At 44.6% G+C, this 13,338-nt stretch overlaps 1 protein-coding gene across 2 annotated transcripts in view; it reads right to left on the reverse strand.

Moving 5' to 3' along the window:
* Positions 1–926: 926 nt before the first annotated feature.
* Positions 927–13,338, reverse strand: part of LOC109900011 (calcineurin-like phosphoesterase domain containing 1) — a 52,790-nt gene continuing 40,378 nt past the window's right edge. For both annotated transcript variants that reach the window (XM_020495719.2, XM_031835302.1), the window contains exon 5: positions 927–2,113. In XM_020495719.2, coding sequence (XP_020351308.1) covers positions 1,887–2,113 — 227 coding nt within the window. In that variant the 3' untranslated portion in view covers positions 927–1,886. The remainder of the gene's footprint in view (positions 2,114–13,338) is intronic.

A 13,338-nucleotide genomic window follows, 5' to 3' on the forward strand; every position in this document is an offset into this window, starting at 1 on the left:
TTAAGATTGCATATATTTAATTAGGAGCTTCTTTGAGTCCCTCTTGCAGACCTAGTGGGGTCCCCACTTCTCAGAATGGTGCTCATTTAATAAAGTTTATATCAAAGCTGAATCAATGTCTTACAAGATCACTTAATGATTCATTAGTATTCTACATAGGCCTAACATACCGAATATGATAGCATAGTATAACATTACTGTTAGACCAAAAACACCACGTCATTTCTTATGTAGGCTCCACTGACATGTACAACGTTTTATATGAATTATTATAATCATCCACTCCGTCACATATATGTTTTTTGAATAGAGCATCGAGGACCAGCAGTGAACATTTTTATCCTTAACAAAAAAGCTTGAAGGGGCCTCGAACCCACGGTTGCAGTACCCAGAAGATTCAGTCAACTGCCTAGCAGCAATGGTACTAGATGTACATAACAGCTGTTTGACAAAATCATAAAGCTCTTCGACTTTTTGTTTTCACAATGTATGATCAAATTAAAATGTTGTATATACCTATCTTTTTCCGTGTGATTTTGTCATATGCGAAAACATGCCTTATGAATTTTGTCTTAAAGTCTTTGATAGGCTGATGTGGGATTTTTTACAGGAAATCATCACTGCCACCTTGTCAGGTTAGCATAGGCCTAAATGTGCTAGATTATGTGATGTGAACAGCTAACATGTAGCGTTGTATCACGTGCAACTACGTTTTAATTGGCTAATGCGCATTTTAAGATGCAGAAAAACTTGTTCGCAAGAATGGACCCGATGTGTTTAGGTGGTCTGGGACACAGACCGGACTGATCAATAGACACACAGTGTAAGACCTCTATTGGGAGGGGATGGGTAGGTGCAAAACAGTTTGAGTAGCTGTTATGGACAGATGATCAACAATTCAGCAACATCACTTACATAATCATTGCAATAGTTTAAATCAATGTTTATTCATTTAAAAAAAAAAAAACAGAACATGACATTTAGTTGTAGTGTGACTAAAGAAACTAAACTAATGGAATCCTCCTGACCATACCCCAACTTAAGTACTAAATCAATTCACAAATCTAATATAACAAATTCTCAATGAGGTCAAGAAGATATCAAATACATAGTAGGGAACATCACATTCACAGACAGGATGTTGCTGTAAACTGAAGAGTTGCTGATCCCATTACAGTGTTTTCATTGCAGAGGTCATCATGTTGTTGTTGGCCCACCCATCACCACCATCAGGCCTGTTCAACGAGGACAACTGCTGTTGCCATGACAATTTGTTGCGTCAAGGATTGGGTGAGTGGGGTTGAAAATATTCATACAGGGCAACAGAGAGTCGTTTCAGGGCTATAGAGTCATAGTAGTACCCGTTGTCAGTAAAGACATTCAGTGCTGCTGCAACTAGACTAGACAAACATTATTCCCCCCAAGCTTGATATAAAAAAGACATGACTAACACAGGACATGCTCATTGGATTAGTTTGCACAATGAGTGTTACAGACAGTGTCTTTGTAGACCTTAGAGATAGTCATAACTAGGATATTCTTGACAAGAGTACCTTATGACAACAGAATAACAGTTTTTTTTCTTCTTCCCTGGAGTAAGGTAAATCCAGCACATTCTGCGACTGATGACCTTGTACAATACAATGGGTTGGTGCTTATTCACAGTAGGCTACAGGTCTTAAGATGATTGACAGACTTCCTCTCCACCGTCTGGTGTTCTGAGCCTGTATTAAGAGTCAGAGTAGCAGTACTGATGTAGGATCAGTTTTGCCTTTTAAATCATAAGGAATAAAAAGAGGGACCTAGATCAGCACTTCTCTCCTGAGATGCTTCATGAATCAGGCCCTGGTATTCTGTTCCTGTGTGTCCCCTCTTCTCTGATTGGCTCAGGCCTGCAGTAGTTTCCTGAGGTCCTCGTCCATGCCCCGCCCACTGAGCTGCTCCAGGCTGTGGTAGCGATGGATGACCTGGTCGGCGGTCACTACCACCACCCTGACCCCGTGGGTGTCCTCTCCCAGCTGGCAGCCTATAGCGGAGCTCACCACCATGTCCAGGCCATTGTGGAGCCCCCCCGCATTACGGTGGTAGTGGCCGGAGAACACCGCCTTCACTCCTACACAACACAGAGCAAGAGAGAGAGTGTGAGGAGGAGGCTTACAACAACACAATACGAGAGAGGAGGAGTAAGAAGAGGAGTAAGAGGAGGAGTAAGAGGAGGAGTAAGAGGAGGAGTAAGAAGAGGAGTAAGAAGAGGAGTAAGAGGAGGAGTAAGAGGAGGAGTAAGAGGAGGAGTAAGAAGAGGAGTAAGAGGAGGAGTAAGAGGAGGAGTAAGAGGAGGAGTAAGAGGAGGAGTAAGAAGAGGAGTAAGAGGAGGAGTAAGAAGAGGAGTAAGAGGAGGAGTAAGAGGAGGAGTAAGAGGAGGAGTAAGAAGAGGAGTAAGAGGAGGAGTAAGAAGAGGGTTATCAAAGCTTTTTGACTCACCAGACCCATTATGTCCAGCCACAATATTGGGGTTTCGTCCCAAAAAACAGCAACCCCAGAAAGTGACGGTATTGATTAATAATCAATTAGTATTGATTAACCTTAAGTGACATGTGACCATATGGTGTCGGTGTCTGTTGGGTTTGTTGGAGAAAGCCAGTTCTGTTTTCTACACAGCTTCAGTCTGCATCCTGTCTACATGCATATACAGAGCTAAATGTAACATAGGCAAACTGTCCCTGATCTGCATACAACAGCAATATATTCATATTAGCTCAATATAATGGCATTATGAGATCATTGCCATATGTGTCAGATAGACTGAAAACAAATGCCTGAGGGAGGGGGGAGGAGAGAAAAATGAGAGGGAGATAGATGGGAATGAGAGGGAGTGCAAGCTGAGAGAAACTGAACTCATTTTTTGAATAGTTTGTAAAAATGTAGAAACTTTTCAGGGGCTTTTTACTTTTCAATTTCTTTTCCATCACAATCGTTGTCATTATTGAATTGATTTCTATCGGTGTTTCTGCAGGGCTCGGTTTCTCCTGATAAATAGAAGGCACTGAACTGATTTCACACTTTCACACCAAGCAAGCCCCTGAATGAGAAGTGCAAATGAGTAATTATCTTTTTGCGGATGTGTGTGCGTGTTCCACTGTGAGTTCACTCTAGGTTTTGGCAGGCAGAGGAAGTAAGATGTTTCGTTTCTAACAGTAGCGGGGTAGTTAGACTTCTACCCGCTTGCTGCCATTACTCAATACACAACACATGCCAAGGATATAATTAAAACGGGCAAAAGCTGGCAACGAAGAAACTAAATTCCTGTCCACAGTACACATGAACACGACTCATGTCCTGGAAATCCATCCAATCCTCAACACTAAAATAACATCAAGAAAACCCTGGAGTTGCTTTTCAAGAAAACCCTTTTTCGCCCCCTGATCAGCAACATTCAGATTCTACACATAATGGGTGCACCATTGAATAATGAATCTAATATAGATGGAAGTTGATAAACATTTTTTTGCAGGCTAAATTCATTTGCTATCAAAACCCAGAGCCTATTCTACTAGCGTTACTTAGTTATGCCAATGCACTCATCAAGATATCAACCAGCAGACTCATTTTCACGTGGATACATTTTACACTTCATACTAACTATGTTATTTATTTATTTAAAAGTTTAAATTCGTTAGTCCGTCGAGCCCTCTCCCGCTAGAATAAACGACATGCATCTTCTAGCGATCTATTGATCACAAAGTGAGCGATGACAGGGAAACGCAGCAGAGGAAGAGGCGAAGTGAGAGGTTTCACTCTCGCCAAAATCTGTCCAAAAACGCACTATTAGTTTCTATTTGGGACGACTCCCATTGTAAGGGCGGATACACGAGTATCTTCTAATTATATACAGATCTCCAGGCAGCAGGCTGTTAGCCAGCCTGCCAGCATAGTGGAGTCTGCCATTAGCACAGTCAGTGTAGTCAGCTCAGCTATCACCATTGAGACCGTGTCTGTGCCTCGACCTAGGTTGGGCAAAACTAAACATGGCGGTGTTCGCCTTAGCAATCTCACTAGGATAAAGACCACCTCCATTCCTGTCATTACTGAAAGAGATCATGATACCTCACATCTCAAAATAGGGCTACTTAATGTTAGATCCCTTACTTCAAAGGCAATTATAGTCAATGAACTAATCACTGATCATAATCTTGATGTGATTGGCCTGACTGAAACATGGCTTAAGCCTGATGAATTTACTGTTTTAAATGAGGCCTCACCTCCTGGCTACACTAGTGACCATATCCCCCGTGCATCCCGCAAAGGCGGAGGTGTTGCTAACATTTACGATAGCAAATTTCAATTTACAAAAAAAAAAATGAAAATGACATTTTCGTCTTTTGAGCTTCTAGTCATGAAATCTATGCAGCCTACTCAATCACTTTTTATAGCTACTGTTTACAGGCCTCCTGGGCCATATACAGCGTTTCTCACTGAGTTCCCTGAATTCCTATCGGACCTTGTAGTCATAGCAGATAATATTCTAATCTTTGGTGACTTTAATATTCACATGGAAAAGTCCACAGACCCACTCCAAAAGGCTTTCAGAGCCATCATCGACTCAGTGGGTTTTGTCCAACATGTCTCTGGACCCACTCACTGTCACAGTCATACGCTGGACCTAGTTTTGTCCCATGGAATAAATGTGGTGGATCTTAATGTTTTTCCTCATAATCCTGGACTATCGGACCACCATTTTATTACGTTTGCAATTGCAACAAATAATCTGCTTAGACCCCAACCAAGGAACATCAAAAGTCATGCTATAAATTCACAGACAACACAAAGATTCCTTGATGCCCTTCCAGACTCCCTCTGCCTACCCAAGGACGCCAGAGGACAAAAATCAGTTAACCACCTAACTGAGGATCTCAATCTAACCTTGCGCAATACCCTAGATGCAGTTGCACCCCTAAAAACAAAAAAAATGTCTCATAAGAAACTAGCTCCCTGGTACACAGAAAATACCCGAGCTCTGAAGCAAGCTTCCAGAAAATTGGAACGGAAATGGCGCCACACCAAACTGGAAGTCTTCCGACTAGCTTGGAAGGACGGTACCGTGCAGTACCGTAGAGCCCTTACTGCTGCTCGATCATCCTATTTTTCTAACTTAATTGAGGAAAATAAGAACAATCCGAAATTCCTTTTTAATACTGTCGCAAAGCTAACTAAAAAGCAGCATTCCCCAAGAGAGGATGACTTTCACTTTAGCAGTGATAAATTCATGAACTTCTTTGAGGAAAAGATTATGATTATTAGAAAGCAAATTACGGACTCCTCTTTAAACCTGCGTATTCCTCCAAACCTCAGTTGTCCTGAGTCTGCACAACTCTGCCAGGACCTAGGATCAAGAGAGACGCTCAAGTGTTTTAGTACTATATCTCTTGACACAATGATGAAAATAATCATGGCCTCTAAACCTTCAAGCTGCATACTGGACCCTATTCCAACTAAACTACTGAGCTGCTTCCTGTGCTTGGCCCTCCTATGTTGAACATAATAAACGGCTCTCTATCCACTGGATGTGTACCAAACTCACTAAAAGTGGCAGTAATAAAGCCTCTCTTGAAAAAGCCAAACCTTGACCCAGAAAATTTAAAAAACTATCGGCCTATATCGAATCTTCCATTCCTCTCAAAAATTTTTGAGAAGGCTGTTGCGCAGCAACTCACTGCCTTCCTGAAGACAAACAATGTATACGAAATGCTTCAGTCTGGTTTTAGACCCCATCATAGCACTGAGACGGCACTTGTGAAGGTGGTAAATGACATTTTAATGGCATCGGACCGAGGCTCTGCATCTGTCCTCGTGCTCCTAGACCTTAGTGCTGCTTTTGATACCATCGATCACCACATTCTTTTGGAGAGATTGGAAACCCAAATTGGTCTACACGGACATGTTCTGGCCTGGTTTAGATCTTATCTGTCGGAAAGATATCAGTTTGTCTCTGTGAATGGTTTGTCCTCTGACAAATCAACTGTAAATTTCGGTGTTCCTCAAGGTTCCGTTTTAGGACCACTATTGTTTTCACTATATATTTTACCTCTTGGGGATGTTATTCGAAAACATAATGTAAACTTTCACTGCTATGCGGATGACACACAGCTGTACATTTCAATGAAACCCTCGCTAGAAGCATGTGTTTCAGACATAAGGAAGTGGATGGCTGCAAACTTTCTACTATTAAACTCGGACAAAACAGAGATGCTTGTTCTAGGTCCCAAGAAACAAAGAGATCTTCTGTTGAATCTGACAATTAATCTTAATGGTTGTACAGTCGTCTCAAATAAAACTGTGAAGGACCTCGGCGTTACTCTGGACCCTGATCTCTCTTTTGAAGAACATATCAAGACCATTTCGAGGACAGCTTTTTTCCATCTACGTAACATTGCAAAAATCAGAAACTTTCTGTCCAAAAATGATGCAGAAAAATTAATCCATGCTTTTGTCACTTCTAGGTTAGACTACTGCAATGCTCTATTTTCCGGCTACCCGGATAAAGCACTAAATAAACTTCAGTTAGTGCTAAATACGGCTGCTAGAATCCTGACTAGAACCAAAAAATTTGATCATATTACTCCAGTGCTAGCCTCTCTACACTGGCTTCCTGTCAAAGCAAGGGCTGATTTCAAGGTTTTACTGCTAACCTACAAAGCATTACATGGGCTTGCTCCTACCTATCTCTCTGATTTGGTCCTGCCGTACATACCTATACGTACGCTACGGTCACAAGACGCAGGCCTCCTAATTGTCCCTAGAATTTCTAAGCAAACAGCTGGAGGCAGGGCTTTCTCCTATAGAGCTCCATTTTTATGGAACGGTCTGCCTACCCATGTCAGAGACGCAAACTCGGTCTCAACCTTTAAGTCTTTACTGAAGACTCATCTCTTCAGTGGGTCATATGATTGAGTGTAGTCTGGCCCAGGAGTGGGAAGGTGAACGGAAAGGCTCTGGAGCAACGAACCGCCCTTGCTGTCTCTGCCTGGCCGGTTCCCCTCTTTCCACTGGGATTCTCTGCCTCTAACCCTATTACAGGGGCTGAGTCACTGGCTTGCTGGGGCTCTCTCATGCCGTCCCTGGAGGGGGTGCGTCACCTGAGTGGGTTGATTCACTGTTGTGGTCATCCTGTCTGGGTTGGCGCCCCCCCCCCCCTTGGGTTGTGCCGTGGTGGAGATCTTTGTGGGCTATACTCAGCCTTGTCTCAGGATGGTAAGTTGGTGGTTGAAGATATCCCTCTAGTGGTGTGGGGGCTGTGCTTTGGCAAAGTGGGTGGGGTTATATCCTTCCTGTTTGGCCCTGTCCGGGGGTGTCCTCGGATGGGGCCACAGTGTCTCCTGACCCCTCCTGTCTCAGCCTCCAGTATTTATGCTGCAGTAGTTTATGTGTCGGGGGGCTGGGGTCAGTTTGTTATATCTGGAGTACTTCTCCTGTCCTATTCGGTGTCCTGTGTGAATCTAAGTGTGCGTTCTCTAATTCTCTCCTTCTCTCTTTCTTTCTCTCTCTCGGAGGACCTGAGCCCTAGGACCATGCCCCAGGACTACCTGACATGATGACTCCTTGCTGTCCCCAGTCCACCTGGCCATGCTGCTGTTCCAGTTTCAACTGACCTGAGCCCTAGGACCATGCCCCAGGACTACCTGACATGATGACTCCTTGCTGTCCCCAGTCTACCTGGCCATGCTGCTGCTCCAGTTTCAACTTCCACCTGACTGTGCTGCTGCTCTAGTTTCAACTGTTCTGCCTTATTATTATTCGACCATGCTGGTCATTTATGAACATTGAACATCTTGACCATGTTCTGTTATAATCTCCACCCGGCACAGCCAGAAGAGGACTGGCCACCCCACATAGCCTGGTTCCTCTCTAGGTTTCTTCCTAGGTATTGGCCTTTCTAGGGAGTTTTTCCTAGCCACCGTGCTTCTCCACCTGCATTGCTTGCTGTTTGGGGTTTTAGGCTGGGTTTCTGTACAGCACTTTGAGATATCAGCTGATGTACGAAGGGCTATATAAATAAATTTGATTTGATTTGATTTGATCTCGGATTGCAGTGGAATTTCTTTTCGGAGGGAAAGAGCATAATGTTCGTAGATTTGCACGTCCATGTAATGTAAAGAAAAACACAATTCCTAGGTTTCCTGTCGGGGCCAGACAGTGATGCCAAAGTGAGTGTCTCGTCTCATCAGTCAATAGGCAGGTTTCCATTGACTCAGGTTTTTTCAACAAAAGCAATGTTGCACATTTTCTTTTATTGCGACAGATGTAATGGAAACGACAGACATAGGATATATTTTCTAAAGATCCACAACATTTTTATCCATTGATTTTTCTTTTGTCAAATAATTGATTGTGATAAATTAAGATTGCCGAATACTTTTGAAAGTAGGCAGCCAGGCACGTGATGTAATCACGTTCCACATTTAATTACATTTTTTCCAACTATAATCATTGTTTCTTTGCAGGACAAGGACTCCTGAATAGCTTCGCTGGTTGGTTGGCAAGTTTCATTATCCAAGTGGCGCAGCGGCCTAAAACACTGAATCTCGGTGCTTGAGGCGCCACTACAGACACCCTAGTTCGAATCCAGACTGTATCACAACCGGCCATGATTGGGTGTCCCATAGGGTGGTGCACAATTGGCCCTGCGTCGTCCGGGTTTGGCCGGTGTAGGCCGTCATTGTAAATAAGAATTTGCCTTGCCTAGTTAAATAAAAAAAAACATCCGATCTACATGAGTGCAAATTTATGGAAATACAGTGCATTCAAAAAGTATTCAGACCCCTTGACTTCTTCCACATTGTTACTTTACAGCCTTATTATAAAATTGTCCCCCCCCCCCCCCCCCCCCAATCTACACACATTAACCCATAATGACAAAGCAAAAACTGGTTTTTAGAAATGTTTGCAAATGTATAAAAAAAATATATAAAACTGAAATATTATATTTACATAAGTATTCAGACCCTTTACTCAGTACTTTGTTTAAGCACCTTTGGCAGCGATTACAGCCTTGAGTCTTCTTCAGGATGACGCTGCAAGCTTGGCACACCTGTATTTGGGGAGTTTCTCCCATTCTTCTCTGCGGATCCTCTCAAGCTCTGTCAGGTTGGATGGGGAGCGTCACTGCACAACTATTTTCAGGTCTCTCCAGAGATGTTCGACCGGGTTCAAGTCTGGGCTCTGGCTGGGCCACTCAAGTACATGCACTTTCCCAGAAGCCACTCCTGCGTTGTCTTGGATGTGTGCTTTTTATTTAATTTTTTTTATTTCACCTTTATTTAACCAGGTAGGCTAGTTGAGAACAAGTTCTCATTTGCAACTGCGACCTGGCCAAGAAAAAGCATAGCAGTGTGAACAGACAACACAGAGTTACACATGGAGTAAACAAATAACAAGTCAATAACACAGTAGAAAAAAAAGGGGAGTCTATATACATTGTGTGCAAAAAGGCATGAGGAGGTAGGCGAATAATTACAATTTTGCAGATTAACACTGGGGTGATAAATGATCAGGTGGTCATGTACAGGTAGAGATATTGGTGTGCAAAAGAGCAGAAAAGTAAATAAATAAAAACAGTATGGGGATGAGGTAGGTGAAAATGGGTGGGCTATTTACCAATAGACTATGTACAGCTGCAGCGATCGGTTAGCTGCTCAGATAGCAGATGTTTGAAGTTGGTGAGGGAGATAAAAGTCTCCAACTTCAACGATTTTTGCAATTCGTTCCAGTCACAGGCAGCAGAGTACTGGAACGAAAGGCGGCCAAATGAGGTGTTGGCCTTAGGGATGATCAGTGAGATACACCTGCTGGAGCGCGTGCTACGGATAGGTGTTGCCATCGTGACCAGTGAACTGAGATAAGGCGGAGCTTTACCTAGCATGGACTTGTAGATGACCTGGAGCCAGTGGGTCTGGCGACGAATATGTAGCGAGGGCCAGCCGACTAGAGCATACAAGTCGCAGTGGTGGGTGGTATAAGGTGCTTTAGTGACAAAACGGATGGCACTGTGATAGACTGCATCCAGTTTACTGAGTAGAGTGTTGGAAGCAATTTTGTAGATGATGTCGCCAAAGTCGAGGATCGGTAGGATAGTCAGTTTTACTAGGGTAAGTTTGGCGGCGTGAGTGAAGGAGGCTTTGTTGCGGAATAGAAAGCCGACTCTTGATTTGATTTTCGATTGGAGATGTTTGATATGAGTCTGGAAGGAGAGTTTACAGTCTAGCCAGACACCTAGGTACTTATAGATGTCCACATATTCAAGGTCGGAACCATACAGGGTGGTGATGCTAGTCGGGCATGCGGGTGCAGGCAGCGATCGGTTGAAAAGCATGCATTTGGTTTTACTAGCGTTTAAGAGCAGTTGGAAGCCACGGAAGGAGTGTTGTATGGCATTGAAGCTCGTTTGGAGGTTAGATAGCACAGTGTCCAAGGACGGGCCGGAAGTATATAGAATGGTGTCGTCTGCGTAGAGGTGGATCAGGGAATCGCCCGCAGCAAGAGCAACATCATTGATATATACAGAGAAAAGAGTCGGCCCGAGAATTGAACCCTGTGGCACCCCCATAGAGACTGCCAGAGGACCGGACAGCATGCCCTCCGATTTGACACACTGAACTCTGTCTGAAAAGTAATTGGTGAACCAGGCAAGGCAGTCATCCGAAAATCCGAGGCTACTGAGTCTGCCGATAAGAATATGGTGATTGACAGAGTCGAAAGCCTTGGCAAGGTCGATGAAGACGGCTGCACAGTACTGTCTTTTATCGATGGCGGTTATGATATCGTTTAGTACCTTGAGTGTGGCTGAGGTGCACCCGTGACCGGCTCGGAAACCGGATTGCACAGCGGAGAAGGTACGGTGGGATTCGAGATGGTCAGTGACCTGTTTGTTGACTTGGCTTTCGAAGACCTTAGATAGGCAGGGCAGGATGGATATATGTCTGTAACAGTTTGGGTCCAGGGTGTCTCCCCCTTTGAAGAGGGGGATGACTGCGGCAGCTTTCCAATCCTTGGGGATCTCAGACGATATGAAAGAGAGGTTGAACAGGCTGGTAATAGGGGTTGCGACAATGGCGGCGGATAGTTTCAGGAATAGAGGGTCCAGATTGTCAAGCCCAGCTGATTTGTACGGGTCCAGGTTTTGCAGCTCTTTCAGAACATCTGCTATCTGGATTTGGGTAAAGGAGAACCTGGAGAGGCTTGGGCGAGTAGCTGCGGGGGGGGCGGAGCTGTTGGCCGAGGTTGGAGTAGCCAGGCGGAAGGCATGGCCAGCCGTTGAGAAATGCTTATTGAAGTTTTCGATAATCATGGATTTATCGGTGGTGACCGTGTTACCTAGCCTCAGTGCAGTGGGCAGCTGGGAGGAGGTGCTCTTGTTCTCCATGGACTTCACAGTGTCCCAGAACTTTTTGGAGTTGGAGCTACAGGATGCAAACTTCTGCCTGAAGAAGCTGGCCTTAGCTTTCCTGACTGACTGCGTGTATTGGTTCCGGACTTCCCTGAACAGTTGCATATCGCGGGGACTATTCGATGCTATTGCAGTCCGCCACAGGATGTTTTTGTGCTGGTCGAGGGCAGTCAGGTCTGGAGTGAACCAAGGGCTGTATTTGTTCTTAGTTCTGCATTTTTTGAACGGAGCATGCTTATCTAAAATGGTGAGGAAGTTACTTTTAAAGAATGACCAGGCATCCTCAACTGACGGGATGAGGTCAATGTCCTTCCAGGATACCCGGGCCAGGTCGATTAGAAAGGCCTGCTCACAGAAGTGTTTTAGGGAGCGTTTGACAGTGATGAGGGGTGGTCGTTTGACTCCGGCTCCGTAGCGGATACAGGCAATGAGGCAGTGATCGCTGAGATCCTGGTTGAAGACAGCGGAGGTGTATTTGGAGGGCCAGTTGGTCAGGATGACGTCTATGAGGGTGCCCTTGTTTACAGAGTTAGGGTTTACCTGGTGGGTTCCTTGATGATTTGTGTGAGATTGAGGGCATCTAGCTTAGATTGTAGGACTGCCGGGGTGTTAAGCATATCCCAGTTTAGGTCACCTAACAGAACAAACTCTGAAGCTAGATGCGGGGCGATCAATTCACAAATGATGTCCAGGGCACAGCTGGGAGCTGAGGGGGGTCGGTAGCAGGCGGCAACAGTGAGAGACTTATTTCTGGAGAGAGTAATTTTCAAAATTAGTAGTTCGAACTATTTGGGTATAGACCTGGAAAGTATGACATTACTTTGCAGGCTCTCTCTACAGTAGACTGCAACTCCTCCCCCTTTGGCAGTTCTATCTTGACGGAAGATGTTATAGTTGGGTATGGAAATCTCAGAATTTTTGGTGGCCTTCCTGAGCCAGGATTCAGACACGGCAAGGACATCAGGGTTAGCAGAGTGTGCTAAAGCAGTGAGTAAAACAAACTTAGGGAGGAGGCTTCTGATGTTGACATGCATGAAACCAAGGCTTTTTCGATCACAGAAGTCAACAAACGAGGGTGCCTGGGGACATGCAGGGCCTGGGTTTACCTCCACATCACCCGCGGAACAGAGAAGGAGTAGTATGAGGGTGCGGCTAAAGGCTATCAAAACTGGTCACCTAGAACGTTGGGGAAAGAGAATAAGATTTCTGGGCATGGTAGAATATATTCAGGGCATAATGCGCAGACAGGGGTATGGTGGGGTGCGGGTACAGCGGAGGTAAGCCCAGGCACTGGGTGATGATGAGAGAGGTTGTATCTCTGGACATGCTGGTTGTAATGGGTGAGGTCACTGCATGTGTGGGAGGTGGGACAAAGGAGGTATCAGGGGTATGAAGAGTGGAACTGGGGGCTCCATTGTGAACTAAAACAATGATAACTAACCTGAACAACAGTATACAAGGCATATTGACATTTGAGAGAGACATACAGCGAGGCATACAGTAATCACAGGTGTTGAATTGGGAGAGCTAGCTAAAACAGTAGGTGAGACAACAACAGCTAATCAGCTAGCACAACAACAGCAGGTAAAATGGCGTTGACTAGGCAACGGGGCCGACAGATAAAACATAAACAAGCAGAATGGAGTACCGTGATTAATGGACAGTCCAGCGTGCATCAGCTATGTAGCCAAGTGATCAGTGTCCAGGGGGCAGCGGTGGATGGGGCAGGGAAGCTGGACTGGCGAGTGTTATCCAGGTTTTTTTATTTTTATAAAAAAATAAACTAACAATGACTAAATAGCTTGTAGCTAGTTAGCTGGTTAGCTTCTGGAGGTTCTTGAGTGTGTTCTAAAAATTTAAAATAATAGCGATTCCGTATCACATTGGGTGAGGCAGGT

This window comes from Oncorhynchus kisutch, linkage group LG11, assembly GCF_002021735.2.
Source record: "Oncorhynchus kisutch isolate 150728-3 linkage group LG11, Okis_V2, whole genome shotgun sequence".
NCBI lineage: Eukaryota > Metazoa > Chordata > Actinopteri > Salmoniformes > Salmonidae > Oncorhynchus > Oncorhynchus kisutch.